The following is a 23,508-nucleotide window of genomic DNA, read 5'->3' on the forward strand; positions in this document are numbered from 1 at the left end:
TTCGCATGTAAGAGCATAGGTATTTATATTTCTTGAATAGCGTCAGTTGTTCTCTTTGCAGGTTAATATATGGATCTTCAGCATCCTTTGTACAAATATACTCAGTTTTCACCCTGCTAATTCTCATTCCCCTTTCCTCTAGAGCTTTTCTCCACTGTTCAAGCTTGTCTTGAAGGGCCTCCTGTGCAGGTTCGCAGATTACAACATTATCGTAAAACATCATGTTCCAAGGGTCCTCTTTTTTCACATCTTTGACTAGTATATCCATGACAAGATCATAGGGATAAGGGCTGAGAGCAGATCCCTGATGTAGTCCTACTTTCACTGGAAATGCCCTTGTGGCACCTACACTGCTCCTGACTTGTGTCATTGCATTTTCATATATTTCTACCACCCTGATATATTTTTCTGGCAGGCATTTATTTCTCAGACATCTCCATATCTCTTGCCTCGGTACTCTGTAATATGCCTTCTCAAGATCGATAAAGGCCATATGCAGTTCGACTTGTACTTCTCTGTGCCTCTCCATCAGTTGCCTTAGTGCAAATATTGTGTCGGTTCTTCCTCTTCACGACGTAAATCCAAACTGTTCTTCACATACTTCAGTTTATAGACACAACCTCTTCTCAATTATCCTTTCCCAGATCTTCATTGTATGGGACATCAGTTTTATCCCTCTATATTTGCCACAGTTTTGGATATCCCCTTTCCCTTTTTATGTGGGAACCAGTATACTGCTTCTCCACGGATGCGGCATTCTTTCTCCTTTCCAGATCTTCTGCATTAGATCCCAGAAAATATCAGTTCCCTGTTCTCCCAGGCTTTTCCATGCTTCTATTGTGATTTGGTCTGCCCCTAGTGCCTTTCCATTTTTCATTTTCTTCATCGCGTGTTCGAATTCTTCCCTACTTATACTTTGTGTCATTCCTTCATTTATATCTCCATCCTCACACTTCTCTCATACAGTTTCCTCATTCAATAGACTTTCAAAGTACTACCACCACCTATTCAGGATTTTCTCAAGGTCGTGTAATACTACACCTGATTCATCCTTTATCTGCTTCATTTATGCTATATCTGTAGTCACCTTATCTCTTGCTTTAGCAATCCATAGGATTCAGTAACGTTCACGAAATCTGTTTACGAAGATATGTTCATATTAGACCTATCTAAACTCTACATGTATCAGTTTCATTATGAGTTTGTAAAAACTCATTTTGCTGAAGCACAATTACTTTATACGGATACAGACAGCGACACATATGCAGCGAAGGGTTGCAGTTCATGTGAAGTAATAATGTGCCACCCCAATGCATTCGACACATCTGGATATGCAGCTGATGATGCTTAAGACTAACAAGCAGAGACTTACATAAGCTTTGCTTTCCAGGGAATGATTATACCAGCTGAAGCCATCTGGGCTGCTATGCCACTAATTCACCAGTTCGTTAACACGGAGGAGGAGGAGGTTTCGCAGCTTCTGCCTCTGCCCATCTGGCTCCCATTGGATATCTATGCATCTCCCACCTATGAAGTGATCTATGTGGCACAAGTCCTGACAATACCGTTTTGTACTCTAAGTTTGTGCTGTGACTTTGTTTTCATTGATCTCATGCTACGGATTGCAGCTGAGTTGGAGATTTTAAATGGCAACCTTCTGGGCTTGCATAAGAATCAAATCAGTGTTTCAGTAAAGTCCAAGAATGAATACAAACCAGTGGATCAAGTTTCAGATGACGAGATAAATCTACAGCTATCGAAGAACGTGAAACATCACCAGGCGATTCTTAGGTTAGTATAATCTAAATTTTCATTGAGTTTTGGAATTTTTCCATGTTAATTTTCTCTAGTTCCAGTGAGAGTGTGGTTTGGTGGTTTGGATGGTAATTGACAGACTACCCCTCTAACGGTTTAGCCTTAAATAATAAGTTGGTTTCAGCATTTTTCTCTCACTAATCAGTTCTTTCCCCTTGTAACCGTGCTGCTCACATTTGCTGGGTGTGGTGCACCCTTCCATCTTCTGTCATTGATTCTCTCTGAACTGTGATCATTAGGCAACGTTTGAGTTGTCATGGGCAGGCAACCCCATACATGTCATGATGGTTATCTCAGGATGGTGGACGGGGCGCTGGATTTGATGGACCAGTTCCTCAGCACTCGTAGAATCCATTGCAGCTGGAACATCATCAGTCTTTACTCAATGTGAATTTGTACAATAACTGAAGCCGACACCTTGATGGTGCGCAGTGACCCCAGGAGGGAGTGCCTGTCACGAGACAAAACCAGATGGCACACTGGTAGCGCATGGACGTCAGTAGGCAGAGTTACCACATCAGCAACATTGCAGTACATGGCTTCATTTGTGTAACATCGACAGTAAGGCATGTAAGCACCTGATGCTAGCAGATGGCAGCAGTAGGTCAGATGAAAGTCATGACAGAGCATGTACTGCGAATCAGGACCCCTTGAAGACACCCAGGAGCTGCTTCATGACAGCCTGGAAGAGACCTCAATGGAGGGCACGCATTCAGGCATTGGCAGCATCAAGTCTAGGAGCGACACACAGACCAGCAGCTAGCAGAGGTGGCAGCTAGTTGTAGAGGGGGCTGGGTGACCTACATTGGCTCGTATGGAATAATTCTTGACATAGGCAACAGTCAGAAACAGATACTGTTAGACCGGAGCAGCCATTCTTTGTACTTGCTCACCTCTAGTACGACAAGGCACCACTTCTAGTCACATAGAGGGGCTGAGACTACACTACATGAGGTAGCTCCACTCGCCAATGCATTTGCCTGGTGTGTTGCTCCATGTTGCCTCACCATTATTGTGGCTCTCACAGAGGAATTTCACAGGCAGCATGCTGGTCCATCTGGGTGAAGGGTGGTAAGCCTGGATAGAGAGGCACTGATGCAGCACTCCTCCTACATGTGTGAATTACTGAAACATTAAATAGTGCATTATATATTTTTATTAGTGCACTCTCCACTGCAGAGTGAAAATTTCATGCTGGAAACATCCTCCCTGCTGTGGCTAAGCCATGTCTCTATGATATCCTTTTTTTTGGGAGTGCTAGCCTTGAAGTTTCACAGGAGAACATCTGTGAAGTTTGGAAGGCAGGACATAAGGTACCGGCAGAAGTAAAGGTGTGAGGACGGGTCGTGAGTCGTGCTTGGGTAGCTCAGACGTAGAGCACTTGCCCATGCACAGCAAAGATCCCGTGTTCGAGTCTTGTTCCAGCACACAGTTTTAAGGGCAGACATAGGCAAAGTTTTCATGCCTATTGAATTTATGTTTTTAATTATAAACAGCTGACATTTTTCCAAAACAGGTGAGTACAAATGTTTTTTTTTTTAATTTGACAAAACGAAATTAATGTATTTTTGTACAAATTTTAATATACCATTATTACAAATACCTTATCTACAGAACATTGTTTTGCTAGATTTTTACAGCTCACCAAATGCCTGTGAAAAAATATACTAAATCATACGGCTTTTCTCTTACATAAGCACCTTAGTATTGTACTAAATGAAAATTCCTTCCATAGAATGTTTCACTATAGGATTTACTAGTTTCGCGCCAAATTTAAGAGCTATAATGTCAGTGGTTTGTTAGGAAAAGATACATAAAGTTGCCAAAATGTAAGTTTCAGGATATCAAAATCAAACATTTGGCAGTGTTTCTATTAGGCCTTACTTCAGCTGGGTGAACTAGTGCAAGCCATATGCATTCTCCTCCTCATCCTCAAGCAGCATTTTCTTTGGTTGTCATCTTACTTTAACCTGATTTTCACATTGAGTAACAATAATGTCAGCTCCATCAGTTCTTCTGTTATCATCTTTCAGTATTCTACGTCTACGTTATTACTCTGCTATTCACAATAAAGTGTCTGGCAGACGGTTCAATGAACCACCTTCAAGCTGTCTCTCTATCATTCCACTCTAACGGCACGCGTGAAAAGCGAGCACTTAAATTTTTCTGTGCGAGCCCTGATTTCTCTTATTTTATCGTGATGATCATTTCTCCCTATGTAGGTGGGTGCCAACATAATGTTTTCGCAATCGGAGGAGAAAACTGGTGATTGAAATTTGATGAGAAGATCCCGTCGCAAAGAAAAACGCCTTAGTTTTAATGACTGAAACTCCAATTCACGTATCATGTCTGTGACACTGTCTCCCCTATTTCGCAATAATACAAAACGAGCTGCTCTTTGTTCTTTTTCGATGTCATCCGTTAGTCCCACCTGATGTTCTCCCACACCCCACAGCAAAACTCCAGAATAGGGCGGACAAGCGTGGTGTAAGCAGTCTCTTTAGTAGACCTGTTGCACCTTCTAAGTGTTCTGCCAATGAATGGAAGTCTTTGATTTGCTCCACCCGCAATATTAGCTATGTGATCGTTCCAAATTAGGTTATTTGTAATTGTAATCCCTTAAGTATTTAGTTGAATTTACAGTCTTCAGATTTCTGTGACTTATCGTGTAATCGAAATTTAGCTGATTTCTTTTAGTAATGTGAATAACTTCACACTTTTCCTTATTTAGGGTCAATTGCCACTTTTCGCACCATACAGATATCTTATCTAAATCATTCGGCAAGTCGTTTTGATCATCTGATGACTTTACAAGACAGTAAATGACAGCATCATCTGCAAACAATCTAAGACGGCTACTCAGATTGTCTCCATTGTGTATCATGGGGGATCACCACCCACATTGTGACTGCATAGAGCTGGAAGAGAGCACCACAAAAATAAATAATGAACCTGTGAAAGCTCCTGGATCAGATCCTAGTCTCTGTAGAGTCTTGTCTGCCAAGGCTAGCACAGATAAAAGGTAAACAACCATCACACGCTGCAACTTCATCAGCAATTGCGAAAACAAATGTTGTCTTGGGGCATGGTTTTCCTGTTAGAGGTTTGTAACTTTCATTAGGATTTTGATTTCTGCATGCACACAAAAATTTTTAGGAGTTTCGAATCTCCTAAAAACCGAAATATTCCCCACATTGTTACTGCATAAAACTGGAAGAAAGCACCGCAAGAATAAATATTATGAGGAAATACAGAACAACAAAGGGGTGTAGCCCCATGCAAGCTTTTGTTAATTATTAGTTTAATCACATTTAGGAGTGGAACTGCAACATAATATTCATGAATTGAAATTTCAATACCATGTGGTACATGGAGATCCATTAAAAAACTTTTCGCAGTTTTTGGCGCTTTCACACACGTCCCCCCTTAACCTGCCAGAAAGATTTAAAGCACAAAAAAGGTCTAAATTTTAGTGTACAAAATATAACCACTGTGGGTTCGCAAAGGTAACACGTCTATGGATGGATGACTTGTTTATAATCTGTAGTGATATTCACAAACCTTCCTCGAGAATCAGTCTATCAGTGAAAACAAAACCCGTACAATAGTTCCCGAGATCACCCTTCACATACAGACAATAAAATGTGGTGGGGGGAACTTTATATTATTTGCTGATATAATTGTTTAATATCTTGTCCGTGTTATAACGATTCTGTTTAGTCGTATCCCATATACATGTGAAATAATAAGCTTTTGGAAGCTATAACTATTAATATTTGTAATTTCTAAACAGAATTGTAGGAAAACAAAGGAATAATCGAATTCTCAAAGACCAATGGAACTGTCGCTTCATAAGTTGCAAGTAATAAACTGCCAAGGTGTACTGTGTGGGCTTTACCTGCATGACGGTTGCTCCCCCATCATCATATGGAAAATTATACATTACACTTAATTATTTGTGTTAGAATGGGACACAAAAACAGTCTGGAGTCTTTTTAGTGTGTTGCTCTGACTATCGATCAACAAGAAATTCAGTAGTAAATCATATATGATGCTATCTTTTGATCCATCAACCAATATATTCAATCTCAAGTAATTTATTCCTTTTCATAATAAAAGTTCACAATGAAACAACGTTCAAAGGGAAAAGCGTATTGGAAGATCATATTGTAAAAAAATTATAAAAAGTTTTGCACCAATGGCATATTTTCGTTGGATGATTATGAAGTTTGTCTAAACAAAAAATAGTCAAGCTACAGCACTTGCCTTCAAAATGTGGTTCTGCTGTATATAATCTGATTTGGTTCTTTTACTTATCTGTGCTCACGATAAAACATATGTTACTCACAGTGCCGATTAGTGACATATTCTGACACTACAATGTTATCTCGTCATACCCTTCAGCAACATAAAACTTTTACTATCAATAGAAATTTATTTTATTCTCGTTTCTGCACATAGATCTCATTTCTTCTCATATTTAGCAGCGCACATAAGTATAACAACCTACTATGAGGCCCAAATATGTGCACCGATTATTCCTCAGACTTTGGCAGACGAAGGCCACAATCCCTTCCTGAGCCATGCCCACTTTCTGTGACATCACAATACAATACCTGTGTCAGCCACGCCTCCTTTCTAGGAAACAGACCAATCAGGAAGCTTCTAAGCCAACAAACTGAAGCCGGCCGAAGTGGCCGTGCGGTTAAAGGCGCTGCAGTCTGGAACCGCAAGACCGCTACGGTCGCAGGTTCGAATCCTGCCTTGGGCATGGATGCTTGTGATGTCCTTAGGTTAGTTAGGTTAAACTAGTTCTAAGTTCTAGGGGACTAATGACCTCAGCAGTTGAGTCTCATAGTGCTCAGAGCCATTTGAACCAACAAACTGATATTTAGATATCCCAATCAAAGTCCATTATTTTACCAACCATTGAAACAAAACAGCCAATCACAGACCAACATTTTCATTAAAACAAAACAGCCGTTCCCTGCCTTGTTGTCTGTACCTCCTACTTACCAATGAGCACAATTCGATATTTGTACCACAATTACTGCAAAGCACAGTGGATACTAAAGTCAAATGATTCCACAGCTAAAATGTGTTTACTGTTGTAACCTCTCCCCAAAAAATTTAGTAAATAATAATAATAATATGATTCTAATTTTACTGTAACCTCAGAACAAAACTGGTTCCCATTTAATGTACCCACAAAATTCTTTTCTCATTTAATATAAGCTTGAAACAGAAAAATTCCTAAACCTCGTAATAAAAAATAAATTCAGTAACCTGGTAAAATTTGGACGACAGCAGTGCTGCGTCATGGCCCTGTAAGATCATTCTGAATAAAAAGCAAAAATTCTCACCTCGATAATGATAAAATGGCCCTGTAAGATCATTCTGAATAAAAAGCAAAAATTCTCACCTCGATAAAGTCGGCAACTATCTGCTCTTACAATAGCTCTTTTCCGACACAGCTCTATGCAATGCTGGCCTATACATTTGTTATTTATGAACGGAAGCAAATGATTTTTCTTTTGCAACAATCGGAATGATCATGCATTGAAAAAAATATTAAATTCTTTAAATTGAAATGAATGCTTGTTATTATTAGGACATTTTTAAAAGATATACATGGGAGATTACATAATATTACTAGATATGCGCGAGGCTGCTTTTTTTACCTTATACAATAATACTCAGGCTCTGGCATCGCTGCACCGTGGCCGGCCCAGCCAACATGATACACCAGACCAGACCAGAGCAGACACACACACACACTGGCAACAACTTACTGCTACTGCTACACAGTTCGTACAGTCAACACTGCTCTCTGGTCAGCGATTCTCTTATACCTTGCATATCGCAGGCAGCGCATGAGCAATACATCGAAATTACATCTGCTCGGACCTCTTACATAACCCTCCACTGGGGGGGCACAAATTTGGCAGCGATGGTGAGTCAATTAGACTTACCATGAGCAACAATTTTTTCTTAATTAACTATGTTTACGGTCACAGAGTATATATATATATATATATATATATATATATATATATATATATAAAAACAAAGATGAGGTGACTTACCGAACGAAAGCGCTGGCAGGTCTATAGACACACAATCAAACACAAACATACACACAAAATTCAAGCTTTCGCAACAAACTGTTGCCTCATCAGGAAAGAGGGAAGGAGAGGGGAAGACGAAAGGAAGTGGGTTTTAAGGGAGAGGGTAAGGAGTCATTCCAATCCCGGGAGCGGAAAGACTTACCTTAGGGGGAAAAAGGACAGGTATACACTCGCACACACGCACATATCCATCCACACATACAGACACAAGCAGACATATTTAAAGAATGTTTGGTCTTTAAATATGTCTGCTTGTGTCTGTATGTGTGGATGGATATGTGCGTGTGTGCGAGTGTATACCTGTCCTTTTTTCCCCCTAAGGTAAGTCTTTCCGCTCCCGGGATTGATATGACTCCTTACCCTCTCCCTTAAAACCCACTTCCTTTCGTCTTCCCCTCTCCTTCCCTCTTTCCTGATGAGGCAACAGTTTGTTGCGAAAGCTTGAATTTTGTGTGTATGTTTGTGTTTGTTTGTGTGTCTATCGACCTGCCAGCGCTTTCGTTCGGTAAGTCACCTCATCTTTGTTTTTATATATAATTTTTCCCACGTGGAATGTTTCCTTCTATTATAATGATATATATATATAAGTGCAGAACATGAAATGAAATAGAGTGTACATGCACTGAGTACAGAACATATCAAGAAATCACAAAATGTATACGCAATGAGTACAAAACATATTAACAAATGACATAAAGTGTATACGCATTGTAGTATTTTTTTACCATTTTGCAAGAACTAGGATAGGAAAGGGAAGGATTGCATCATGGTTGTAGCACAGTAGGTTGCATGTAGCTGCACTGAAAGTCCATATCTTTCTACAGAAGCACAACACCAAGTGAGACAATCTGATGTTCTCTTCCCTGAAGTATTAATCAGTGTAGCCAAGACACTGAAATCTCATATGAATATTCAATGTTATCATTTTGGTAGTACATTAGGTACACCAAACAGTGGAACCATAATAACATCTCCATTGTTCAAGGTAGTGGACACCATGATGTGTCAACACCACACTCTTTCACCAACGTAGAATTAGTGCAGAAACCAAACATAGTGCTCCATGATCATAAGGATAGACATCACAAACGTATATTGCAGTAATTTCTGGTAATTAGGTCAGAAGATGAAGGACATTAAGTCTTATGCTAGTCATTATTGAGAATTACACTAGTCTATCAACCGATTTGAGCAATTGGTGGCACTCATTGCCTAGTTACTAAATATTTCTGTAGTATGTATGGAGTATTACAGAATATTATTCATAAGTCATCTGATGACAGTAAATATTGGCACTCATTGGCCAATTACAAACCATTTAAAAGTGATCATTCAAAGCAAGAGTTAATTAATGGCATACCATTTACATAATTCATCTAGTTATAGTAATCATTTGGCCAGTTACAAACCATCAGAAGTCATCCTTCAAAACAGGAGCTAATGAGTGTAGCATCAAGCTATTGGTATTCATATATAATAGCATGTAGGTGACATAATACAAAATTAAAATAAGAAACAGTGGCATTCATTGGCCAGTTACTAAATGTATAACAAGTATTGAATATTACAAAACATTTTTCATCATTCAAGTGACATATGACATATTTAAAATAATTATTGGCACTCATTGGCCAGTTACAAACCATCAGAAGTCATCATTCAAAACAGGAGCTAATGAGTGTAGCATCAAGCTACTGGTATTCTTATATAATAGCATGTAGGTGACATAATACAAATTTAAAATATAAGAAACAGTGGCATTCATTGGCCAGTTACTAAACGTATAGCAAGTATTGAATATTACAAAACATTTTTCATCATTCAACTGACATATAACTTATTTAAAATAATTATTGGCACTCATTTCCCAGTTACAAAGTATTCTTATATTTTTATAAAACCTTATTCAGTATTATTCAGAAGTTATCATTCAAAATGAGAGTTAAATATTGGCATAGCATTTATAGAGTATAACAAAAATGTTATTTACAGAAATTATTGGCATAGTATTTATACATTATTACAAAACATCATTCAGTATTACTTAGAACTCATCATTCAAGTGACATAGGACATATTGAAAATGTAACACACTGTAACTATTACTCAAGGTCTGTGATTAGAAAACATCATTCAGTATTACTCAGAACTCTCTTAAACTGGTAGCATTATCTGGGACTGGTAATACATTTTTTTGTGCTAGTAATGCATTGCGTTGGGATCGATAATTAATTGCTGGTGCATGAAAATATTTGCTTTTGACTTATTGCTGCAAATGAGGATAGGTAACGTCATTCATCATTAGTCAGCTGTAGCAAGGTTATGAAACAAGTAGAGTATATGTGATCACACTCATGAATGACACACACAAATAGGTAAAAAAATGCAAGTACTAGAACAGATTTAATGACTAACTGCTTATAGCACATTAATTTCATGAATAGCTTCTCCTAGAAAAAATACAAAATGGATTATTAAGCTGAAAGAAGAAACGCATATTATGCTGAAAAGTAGTAAACTTCGAATTAACAGGCAATGAAATGTGTACTCAATCTATGTGTACTCTAGCTGTCCTTTCCAAAACCTTCAGTCATTATATCATGCGACATAAGACATACTGTCAAAACGAACTGCAACAAACACTTAAATAACTACATAGCATTTCTTAACTAACAGTAAATTGATAAACTTCATCATTATCCTCATCTGCAAAGAAAAACTTAAAAGTGATGCGTTTAGTGGCCATATAAAATTTATCGGTATCATCACCTGTAAACAAAAACTTCATTATTCATATCACCATAACTTCATTATTATCATCAGCTGGAAAGAAAAACTTCACTATTCATATTACCATATTCTTCATCACTATTCATCATCATTCATTATCATCTGCAAAAAGACACTTCATTATTCATATTACCATTTACTTCATACAACTATTCATAGTATAGAGTTCCTTATTTCTAGCATATTTCATCACTAAAATTAAGATGTGTAGTTCTGTCTGACAGCCTGCATCAATCGCCTCGTATTCTGAAAGAAAAATAATGAGTTAAGACTGCTATCATACGATGTGTATAGTATATTCATGTTAATGTGTGTTAATTCTGATCCATTTACTCTTCGTGACGAGGTATTGCATCTTATTTCGTTCATTCCGAAGGTGAAATTCCCATTTCATAGTAATCCACTGCGGTTTGTTTCATTTATTTCATTTACACGTTATTGCTTTCTGAAAATGATGAACAATGATTAATGTCTTGCATTTAAATCATATACCCATTAAATAAAAACTGGTTTCTAGTGATATAATTAAGCATACAGTATAGCATGACGGAAAACGTAATATGTCAAAAACATAGACAGTGTGCAGGTGCAAAAATGTACACAGAGTATCATAATGTAGTAGCAAAAAAAATGTAAAATAGTCACGATGTTGAGATATCATACAAAGTCAACTGGTGTTTGTTATATCTTAAAGATTTCATGGTCCATACAAACAAACAGGAAAACAATCATACATACATGAAAAATGGAAAATGTGCACGGTCTGACATATAACAACAAGAAATGACTTTCTTTGTGTTCAGCTTGTATGTTGTGTAGTTGATAGAGGTGAGAGTTGAAGACTTTAATGGAGAACGAATTTGATAAAATTAATATGTCACTAGATAGAATTGCATAATTGTTCATAAAATATGTAAGTTTATCTGGAAAATGTGCACGGTCTTATGTGTAACGACAAGAAAAGCAACCTGCTAACCTTACCTTGCCGGGCACTTGCCAAGAAAAAATATAATAATCATCAGTAAGTAATCACATAGATATAATTGCATAAGTGGTCATAAAATGTGTAAGCTTATTTGGAAAAATGTGCACGGTCTGATGAGTAACGACAAGAAAAGCGACCTGCTAACCTTACCTTGCCGGGCACTTGCCAAGAAAAAATATAATAATCATCAGTAAGTGTTCATATAAATAATTGCATTATTGGTCACATAAAAATCAGGAAAAGGCATTACAGTGTGATAAATCATAAAGTATGTTCATTCAATAAAGGGTTTAATATTGGAGACATGGTGATTGCCTTTACTTTTTCTGGTTCTCAGAGTTTCGACGTGTACTACATTGGGGTGACGAATGCTGCGAATTCTGTATGGACCTGCATATAGAAGCCCAAATTTACTACATCTGCTCTTTCCTCTGTTAGATAAATAGTGTGTACGTACTCATATCTTCTGTCCAATGTGAAAGTCACGGCGTGTACAAACCTGTTTTTGCTGTCTTCTCCGGCGCCCTGCGGCACATTTGATGTTGTTCAGCGCAATGTCAATTATTTCATGGTGTCGTAGTCGACGAGATGTAGGAAAGGATACTAATTCTTTAATTTTGTTAGGTGGTTCAACATTTTTCAGTATAACAGTCGGAGATAGCATAGTAGATTCATTTGGTATGGAATTAATTACATCGTGGAATGAGAGTATTTGTGTGTCCCAATCAATAAGTCTTTTATGACAGTATATTCTACACAGTTTACCAATTTCTTTCATTAATCGTTCACAAGGGTTCGAAGAAGCATGATACTTGGATATATAGATCGGAGAAATGTTTCTTGTTCGTAACATACGTGTCCATATAGCAGGTCGAAATTGTGGTCCATTGTCGGAAATAACTTTCAATACATGCCCTACATGAAATAAAAAATGTTTTACAAATGCTTTCGAAACAGATTTAGCAGTAGCTTTGCGTAACGGAGTGAAGGCAACAAATTTTGAAGTGAGTTCAACAGCGACAAAGATGTAACAAAAACCTCTGTTAGTTCTCGGAATTGGACCAAAAATGTCTACAGCGGCCATGTGTCTCAATTTAACAGGTACAATGGGATGTAACGGAGGAATATGTGAAGTCGTGTCTGATTTAGCTTTCTGGCAGATTTTACATGACGCTAAAACTCGTCGAATACGTTTCCCCATGTTGGTAAAATAACAGTTCTGTCTCAGTATTAGAAAACATTTTCTGGCTCCATAATGTGCGTAACTTAAATGAGTATACCAAATTAATTTGTTAACAAGCTCGTCAGGAATGCATAGTAACAAGTTGTTGCTGTCAGGGTGAGAGCGGCGAAACAGAATATTATTGCATACAATGTAATGGTTTCTAATGGTAACATTATTCCTATCTTGCCAAAGGTGTTTAATTTCTTTCCATACGTTGTCTTTACTCTGCTCTTGTGTTATGTCTCGTAATGACAACGAAATGAAATTTTCAAATGCAACTTGTTGAATATACATGACGCTGAAATTTGCTTTGCAGAAGTTGGTTGCGATGTCTTGCTGTTTGTTGCTGAGAGAACGGGATAGTGCGTCTGCTACAATATTTTGTGTACCGGGAATGTGAACAATTGTAAAATTAAATTGCTGTAAATAAAGTTTCCATCTGCTTAATCTGTCGTGTGTAAATTTAGCGGAAAGTAAAAACTGTATAGCTCTATGATCTGTGTAAACGGTAGTGTGTCTTCCATAAAGAAAATGCCTAAATCTCGTAAATGCCCATACAACACATAATGTTTCAAGTTCTGTAACAGAATAATTGCGTTCAGCAGGTGACAGCATGCGACTCGCAAAGGCGATGTTTTTAATTACTGTAGTACCATCTTCTTCAATTTCCTGAAAAATGTGTACGCCTAAAGCGGTGTTAGAACTGTCGGTAGCAATGGAAAAATTTCTAGTAAGATCTGGATGTGATAAAAGTGGTGCGTTCAACAAAGCTTCTTTCAGATTCACAAATTCAGAATGTGCTTGGCTATCCCAGGACCAAATAGTGTTTTTACCCGTCAATTGACATAATCTAGGGGTGTCTAGAGCAGAGTAATGAATAAATTTACGAAAAAAGTTAATTAAACCCAAAAAGCTGCGTAGTTGTTTCTTCGTCGTAGGAACAGTAATGTCACGTAAAGCTTGAAGTTTTTCCGGGTCAGGCGCAATGTCTTCTGCTGATATTACATGTCCAAGAAATTGTATAGAAGTTTTCCCAAAGTGCGATTTGCTAAGATTAACTGTGAGTCCTTGTCCACGTAAAGTTCGTAACACTTGTTCAAGAATCAGATTGTGTTCAGACCAGTTAGCTTCTGCAATAAGAATGTCGTCTACATACGTTGTGATTCTGTCTTTAAGTTCTGTCGGAAGTATGCTATTCAAACCGCGAATAAATGCTGCTGAAGAAATAGTTAAACCGAACGGTAATTTACAAAATTGATAACAGTCACCAAAACAGAGAAAAGCCGTGTACTTTTCTGCAGTTAGGATGGAGCTGAATTTGCCAAAATCCCGATTTCAAATCTAATTTGGAATAAATAGCAGTACCATGAAATTTCTGTAGAAGTTCTTCTAGTGTCTGTGGGCGATCTGTTTCATTAATAATAATGTCGTTGATGTGACGCGAATCAAGTACGGGACGAAGTGAACCATCCTTTTTCTTAACAATATGGAGTGGGTTTATGTACAGACTAACTGCCGGTTCAATAATTCCTTGGTCAAGCATAGCTTGCAATTCTTTCTTAACTTGTTCTCTGTGAATATACGGAATGGGATAATGTTTGGCTTTATATGTGTCGTGCTGTTTAACTTGAAATTCATACATAAAACCGGACATAGTACCAGGGACGTTGTCAAAAACTGGAGCTTGCTGTAAAAGAATTTTGCGCATTTGCGTGCGTTCGTCGTCTGTATTTGCAGCGCTCTGTTTAACCTTATCAGAAATCATTTGCATAACGTCATAGTCCGCTTCGTGTGGAGTATTATAGTTGTGTACGTACGTATCTGTGATCAATGTAGAATGACAGTCTATGTTACGTGATGCGGAAATGACCTCTGTACGATTAATTGTTTGTTCTTCTGCAGATAAAGAGTGCTGAAATTCTAATGCCAGTTGTATATTTTCATCCTTTAACATTAAATAGGAATTTTGAAAGTCAATAATTGCGTCGTGTTGTACCAGAAAATTCGTACCTAAAATAACGTTTGTTGTCAATAAGGGAACAATCCAAAAATTTGAGTGAAATGTATGACCTACAATACAAAATGATATATGTGTCTGTAATTTTACATCTACTCCTTTACCAGATACTTCTCCTTTTATTTTAGTTATGCCTAATGGTTCGTTGAAAGTTTCCTCATTTATAACTGACGTAGGTGATCCAGAATCGATTACTGCTGAAAATTTGGATGATCCAATCTTTACTTCAATGACAGGGTGTGAAATGGTTTTTTGAATAACTGGTCTTTCCTGCAAAAGAGTGTCTCGGATGTCATCAAAAGTAATAACATTTTCGTGAACAAGATTCTGCGTGTCAAAAGTATTGCTTTCGTTGCTGGAAGATAGATCTGACGTGCTATCATTTGCGGGAGGACGCTGTGGCATTTCCACTATTTGTACTGTTCTGTTATTTCTTCCTGACGTATTACGTTCGGGATGATATCTACTGTCTGGTTTATTCATGATAATATGTTGTTGCGGATGATTTTGCTGCTGATAAGACCGACTGTTATTAAACGTATGCTGAAAATTGTGACCATTATTTTTACGTCTGTCATGATAGTCATTGCTATATGGCGCATTGCGATAGGGATTGAAATGATGTGTTTTCTGTACGTACTGGTTTCCTTGTTGCGGTGCGTTACTATTTGGTGGAGCCGATGCTATACGTGCACACGGCGAAATATTAAAGCTTGGTTGACCTTGCAGACTGCATTGTTGGTTAGGTATGCTAACCGGCTCCTTTTGATGCTGTTGTTGAGAAAAACCTCTATTGTTACCAAAATGCGGTTCCTGTTGCTGATAATTTTGACGATACGGATAATTAAAATTTTGTCTGTTATTAAAATTCTGGTGGTTGTCGTTCCTGAAGCGTCTATTACCTTTGCTATTGAAATAGCGCGGCTGATGGTAATTGCTGTATCCTTGTTGACCTTGGTTATTACGTGAAAAATTTTTGTTTATGAAGGAATAATCTGATTGCTGAACTTCCAAAAGCTGTGACAGATCTCTGAATGCCGAAATATTTTCTTTCTGCTGACCTGTTAAAAGTGATACTCTTAATGATCGTGGTAATTTAGAAATACATAATTGAATAAGTGCAGATTCACTGTATGGTTCACTTAAATACTGGTTTTGTTGGACCATGTGTTCAAAAAATTGCATGACAGTGGAAAAATTTGAGTTCTCATAATTCGGTAAACTAATTAATTGATCCTTGATTCCGCGTTGTGTCGTCTTCGACCAATACGCTGACAGAAAAGCATTCTGAAATTCTTCTACCGAGTAGCATTGTCTCGCGATCGGTCTCATACGAGTTGCCGGCTCGCCTTCCAAAAAACTGCAAATAAATTCAAGTTTGTGTGTTAGAGGCCAAGTCGGTGGAAAAGCAAAGCTTTGTATCCAATCCAATGGGTGAATCTGTGGTCTGTCATTTTTAAATACTTTAAATTTTCTCACTGATAGAAAGTGCTTGTAATCAAAATTATCGTCTCTGTATGTCTGAACAGGTTCAGGATTGTATGAGAATCTATTTGTCTGTGACTGTTCGGAATCTAACTCACGTACTCTTTGTAAATTACCTAAATTATACTGGCTGTGTAAGTCTGACAAATGTTCGCAAAGTGGCGTATGCTGTGATGTGTTAAAGGCTGAAATGTTTTTCATCTCCGGCACTTCGTGCTGTAAAGATGACAATTTTCTACGTAATGTATTATTGGACAAACCTATCTCACTGATCGTCTGCTGTAAATTTTGGAATTCGGGTGTTTGATTAAATGAAACTGGTGACGTATGGTCTGATTTGGTGTCATTATTACTTTCGATAACATCAATACGACTGGCCAATTCATCATATTTTTCAGTCAGTATTTTTACCTGATCATCGTTTTTAGTATCGCAAGCATTAATTTGTTCTTGTATTTTACGTGTGGTTTTGTTTAATTTCTTAATGTCTGCTTTGATGGCACCAGGATCCTGTATTAGTTCTAATTGTTCAAGTCTGTCGATCACTGTCTGAAAGTCTACTGTGTGTGTGTCTGTTTTTGTTTTAAAGTCAGAGATTTCATCATGTAATTCGGTGTTGAACTGTTTGATAGCATTAATTTCATCTGATACTGTAGCAATATTGTTGTCTACGTATGTCTTTGCTTTCGTAAACAATTTACGCTTATCTTCCTGTCTCTGTGCAGTAACTGTTTTCATGACTTGTCGCTTTACTTTATTCTGTTCCTGTATAAATTTACGGTAACGCGTTTCACTGTTTTGTAGGTGTTGATTAAAACGTTCGTCAATTTGGCTGTTCTGTTGGTCAAATTTCGCGTCTACTTTCGCATCCAGCGTGCGTGAAAGTTCTGCTGACATTAATTTAAACTCGTCGCGTAACTCTGTTGCGTTTTCAGAGCATTGTTTAGCGACTGCACTAATTTCATCTCTAAGTAATTTAGTTGTGGCTGCATGTGTATTATTTAATTCTTGTGTCACAGATCTAATTTCTTCACTACTGTTCCTAGCACAAGACTTAATTTCTTCACGTAATTGTTCTTTAGTATCATGACATTGCACGGCAATGGCTGTAATTTGTTCACTAAGTTGTTTGAAGTTGTTGTCTTGTCTTTCATTCTGTTGTAGCAATACTGCCATAATTTGATCCAAGCCAAAATTAGCGACTCTATTTTCTATGCTGTGTAATGGTCAATGTGCATTTGTCACGTTTTGTGTAACCATTTGGTCGTTCTGTGATTCTCGAAAAGGTTTGCCAATCGGATGTGCATTGTGGGTCACTACCTCGGAACCAAATAAATCTGACGTATTTTGACTACATTGTTCATCTTTGTGAGAAAAATTTATCTGTTCACAATTCAAATTTTGCAAATTGGGCGTGTCAAACCGGGCAGCGTTCATTGTATCAGAACGTGCCGCGTCATCAATTGTCGTTAAATTAACAGAGGACACAATTGAATTTGTTTGCTCATCATTAGCATTAAAATCATTATTAGTGGTCGGTACGCACTGATTGTCTGTAAATGGAGGATTATCATTATTATACTGAGTGTCGCAAGTATTATCTGTCAAATTATTCAAGTCGGCTATTTCACTCATTGCACATCGCGATGCACTGTTAACAGTTTTTCGCGGCATTTTTCACAAATCAAAATTAAGCACAAAAATGAAACAAAGACGAAGCAAAAATGGAACAAACACAATTACAACAAAGAGCAATAAATTGCCGATGATCTGTGAAAGAAAGAGTGACAAATTAGTAAATGCGTTGCGCCAGATGCAAACTACATTTAAGTAAATAAGAGCAGATATATGACTATTCTCAGAGATTCACAAAGAAATACGATCCTGGCCGGATCTCGCCAAGTGTAACCTCCCCACAAAAAATTTAGTAAATAATAATAATAATATGATTCTAATTTTTGTGTAACCTCAGAACAAAACTGGTTCCCATTTAATGTACCCACAAAATTCTTTTCTCATTTAATATAAGCTCGAAACAGAAAAATTCCTAAACCTCGTAATAAAAAATAAATTCAGCAACCTGGTAAAATTTGGACGACAGCAGTGCTGCGTCATGGCCCTGTAAGATCATTCTGAATAAAAAGCAAAAATTCTCACCTCGATAAAGTCGGCAACTATCTGCTCTTACAATAGCTCTTATCCGGCACAGCTCTATGCAATGCTGGCCTATACATTTGTTATTTATGAAAGGAAGCAAATGATTTTTCTTTTGCAACAATCAGAATGATCATGCATTGAAAAAAATATTAAATTCTTTAAATTGAAATGAATGCTTGTTATTATTAGGACATTTTTAAAAGATATACATGGGAGTTTACATAATATTACTAGATATGCGCGAGGCTGCTTTTTTTACCTTATACAATAATACTCAGGCTCTGGCATCGCTGCACCGCGACTGGCCCAGCCAACATGATACACCAGACCAGACCAGAGCAGACACACACTGGCAACAACTTACTGCTACTGCTACACAGTTCGTACAGTCAACAAGTTTAATCATGTGAGGCCAGCATCATGCCCACTGTGGAAGTAGCTGACTATTCTGCAGAGTGTCGTCATGGGCCAAGCATATGAACGATAGTCGAGGTTGTCTGGAGAATTCGTGCATTAGCTCAGGATGTGCCAGAGTCTGCAGAACTGGGCCAAACAGGTGACATCGACTTATGCCAATGCCACTGGTTTTGTGGCAGTGGCTGACAAATTGTGGGGTGACGACGGGGACTTGGTTGTGTGCTGATCACACTTGCTTGTGTTGAGGGAGCTGACCAAGGAATCGCTGAGGAAGGCGGCAGCCCACAGACAGAGAGATGGGGAATGGTGGAGAATTCAGATACCAATATTGTGCGGAGCACCAAGTGTCGTGCTATTATGACCCACATCTGTTAGTGGGTAGCTGATAGTTTTTGTCCACATACATTATCATGCAGCAGGTTCCAAATATGGTGAGTGCTGCTTGGCCTAGAATGGTAGTTTCAAACATGGCAAAACCTATCACCGTTTAGTATGAAATTTTGTATTGCAGACGAGACTGTGGTACTTAAGAGAGTGATAGTTGATTACACTTTAATTTCGTATTTGCATAGATATCATGAATCTGTCATTGTAAGCAGCCACAGGTTTTCTGTGTTGTGCCTCTTTCCTTTCTGTGTATGTGACGTAGTTCTGTGTAGTTGTGTTTTACGTTAGCACTAGTTATACTGTGTCATACTGGGTGCCCAATTGTAAAGCAATTATGTGCTGAGGTTGTGATACTTGTTTCTGATTGGTGTCCACTTGTAGTGTAACATGGGCTGAGTAAGAGTATAGTTTAATAACATTTTGATGTGTATAGAATAAAGTTTTTTAATATTGTTTTGTTATGCCTAATATTAGTAACCATGTGAAGAAATCGTTTATTTGTGATTTCAACGGTGTAAGCGATTTCTGTTGAAGTTGTTTTGAGATCCACATTATAATATATGGTGGAAAATAGAAGTTATTTATAAAACAAGTCAAAGCTCACACAACAACCTGCTCAAACCCCACTGCATCCAAACCATGTGCTACAAATGCGTATAAGGCACACTGGAGCTCCAAATTAAATATTTCAACATAGTATCCTAGCAAGGAGCCACTATAAAAGTAATTGAAAGTGGTAGGTAGTTGAAATTATAGTAACACTCATTTCTTACCTATATGAAACAGTATTACGTCTGTTCATCCTGTAAGTTCGCATTATCAGCAGAATATAACACACAGTTTGTATTGCAAGCGTAAGCAAAGTCCCTTGGTTGCGGGTCACTATAATGTTCTGCTGATTTTATCGTTTTAGCCGACCTAAGACCTGTTTTCGGCAAATAATACAGACAGTCTAGACATGGGACTAACATAGATTACTTTGGTACAAATTCTAAATTATATTCGTTGACAGGTGAACATTAGTAAGCTGTAAACTATATCAGCAGTAGTGACATGTGTCTTTCATAATGTCGTAGAAATTTTTTTAATGATTTTGATCAATAATGGAGACAAGTTTTTGTTTTTTTAAACTGTGGTACAATATTTGATCTATGCTCGTTGGCAAGTACAACTTAACAAGTAAATAATATCAGTAGTCCCAATTTGCGAGAACAGTTAATGTACAAATATAGTGCCATGTTTGTTGTGTACTCAAAATTTTTACATAGTTGGGTAATAATGAAGGCAATTTTATTTCAGTGGTGTTTACTATTTGTATTTCATGTATTTTGAAGTAATACTTGTGTATTATGGTAAGTGACTCACATGCATCTTGTAGCTGAACTAATTATGTATATCAGTAAATACTACAAAAAATTTTATTTTGGTCCAAAGATAGTGTTTTTGAGTGATCAAACTTTTCTCTCTGTGTGGAATATTGTTACATAATTGTCTTTTACCAAGTCGTGTTAAGGTTTTGTATTTTGTACGTTACATAGTTGTACTTGTGTATTAGGAAAATGTGCAGGTAAGCGACACATCACATTAAAGATCTTGACACAATGTATCCATTTCTAGTACAATTTGTTGTGCTAAAGTGATGGAAAGTGTAACGCTCATGGAGACAAATGGTGCTACAGGTACATACACTATCATAAGTAACCCATTTAAAGCTGTATTAGACAGTCAGTAATGTTATTTACATTTTATTGTTGCATTATCTCCTCCCCCAAAAATGGTGCTTCGTGAGGTTCATTGACTGTGTTCAAAGATTTGGAGGTCAGTTTGCGCACGCAATATAATGCCTCCAAACATTAGGACCAATAAAACGATCATCTTCGAAATTGTTCCTGGATGTATTCTGTATCCTCACGTTATCAAAAAATGACTGAATTGATGGTCCAGCACTGTAGCAGCTCTTTCTATGTATGGTCCAAGATTCGCTGAGCTACGTTACTTGGCTGGCCACGTGGTTGGTAAGGAGTTCTTGTGGTAGCGTGTTCCACTTCTCCAACAGTGCAGCTTACAACTCCCAGATGGTCAGTGGTGCATGTGCACTTGCTGCAATATGTCTCTCAAATGCATCCCACATCACATAATGTGAAAGTTACTTTCTTCTGTTAGTTTTGCACACTAGTTGAATCTAGATGTGGAAGTAGCATCACAGCACTTAATATGGGAGTTGTAGTCATGTTTTGAGTGTCAAGTGTAAGTTACACATCAGCTGCACTCTTTCTGTAGCTGACACATTATTTTAGCTAACATGTGTTTATAGAACACAAATGCAGATTTTAGATGCTATAAAAACATTGACGTAACTGTTGTGTGTATGTTTGCTTACATATTTTTGCAAATATTTTAGATGTGGAAATACTATAAGTTACATCCTTTATGTGTTTTTTACAGATATTTTAGACATGTAAATAATGTTTTGTGTGTGCTTACATAATTTTTATAAAAAATACAGTCATAAAAATATTCTATTGCCAATTTGTTTACCACTTTCTGACAGACATTTTGGATATGGCAATAACATTGTATCACATGACAGGCAAAAACTTTAGCCGAAATGTTTTTTGTATTGTTATAGAAAAATAATATAGTCCATTTTGATGTGAAAATAATTTAATTTCAGGCTCCATTGTGCCTTACTCCAAGTATGGTACAATGATGAAACTTCAGCTAAATGTGTAAATCAATCAGCACTAGTGTTATGTATGTACATTTTGGTAAGGAATAAAGGTATATTAGATGTGGAATTTCTTAACTTTAGCATGCATTGTGCGTTGTATCAAATGTGATGCAATGATCAAACCATGCTCATTTACAAAGTTAGAGGTACAGAGAACATGATTGAGACTGGCAGTTTCATTTCACTGACCAGTAATATACTGGGCTGTGATTGTTCATTTTAATGGGCGATAAGCTATTGGCCTCTGATCTGATGGTCTAAGTACAGGTGTGCTGGCTTGGTAGGTCTCTGATTCGTCAATTTTAAGAAAAGAGTCATGGCTTACTGCCATATAGGATTGTGGCGTTATAGAAAGGGTGCATGGCTTAGTAAGAGGGTGTGGCCACCACCTGCCGCAGTCTGAGAAATAGCTAGTGTGCATGTATGGGCCAGAATGTAGGTTGCTCTCGAACTCACACATAACACTGGCTGTTATCCTTATGCAGTCCAGTCACAAACAGAAACTACAGGTAGAAGTATTATTTAGGGAAGGCTGTTATGTGAAGTTACTGTGGTACATACCTTGTTATAGGAAACAATGTACACAAGAAGTGTCCATTCTAATACTACATGCTAAAATCCTACAATTTATCGTTCATGTGTATAATCGCTTTAAATGTTTTCACTTGCATCACACATTCTTCAGAGTTAAAACGGGATGCACCACTCAGTTTTGGGTTGAGTTCAGACATTTTACAGTGTGAAACTCATTACAACTTTTCTCAGTTATACAAAAACAGTATCATTACCATACCATTGTTTTCATAGACTTAACGATTCTTGATCAAAGAAAACTACTGTATAATATTTATTGTTCAAATGGCTCTGAGCACTATGGGACTCAACTGCTGAGGTCATAAGTCCCCTAGAACTTAGAACTACTTAAACCAAACTAACCTAAGGACAACACACACATCCATGCCCGAGGCAGGATTCGAACCCGCGACCGTAGCGGTCGCGCGGTTCCAGACTGTAGCGCCAGAACCGCTCGGCCACCAGCGGCCGGCGGTTCAAATTATGGAATAAATTTCAAAATTGGTCTGTCTCATTCGTTTTGTATCGATTTGTAGAGTTGTTACTGCCTTGAATGTGAAAGGTGCTCCGCATCGTTTCTTATAGATTTTAGTCAACTATCGGAATGATATGTTTGAAGTATTATGAGCTGGTAGAGAAATGTATTTCCTCTGTTTCCAGGTCCATAAACTTGCTAGAGCAAGCAGTGAGGACAGGAATATTTATTTTGTTCCTGGCTATGACGATCGGAATATCCATCAGCATCTTCGGTACTATGTCAGTAAGTTGATTATATGCTACTACAACCATCACCCACAG

General features: G+C 37.6%; 1 protein-coding gene across 1 annotated transcript in view; it reads left to right on the top strand.

Annotated features, from left to right (window-relative positions):
• LOC124552717 (odorant receptor 43a-like) overlaps window positions 1–23,508 on the top strand; it is a 125,360-nt gene that overhangs the window by 64,619 nt on the left and 37,233 nt on the right. The window contains exons 4-5 of the mRNA XM_047127058.1: window positions 1,391–1,791; window positions 23,371–23,470. Coding sequence (XP_046983014.1) covers window positions 1,391–1,791; window positions 23,371–23,470 — 501 coding nt within the window. The remainder of the gene's footprint in view (window positions 1–1,390; window positions 1,792–23,370; window positions 23,471–23,508) is intronic.

This window comes from Schistocerca americana, chromosome 10, assembly GCF_021461395.2.
Source record: "Schistocerca americana isolate TAMUIC-IGC-003095 chromosome 10, iqSchAmer2.1, whole genome shotgun sequence".
NCBI lineage: Eukaryota > Metazoa > Arthropoda > Insecta > Orthoptera > Acrididae > Schistocerca > Schistocerca americana.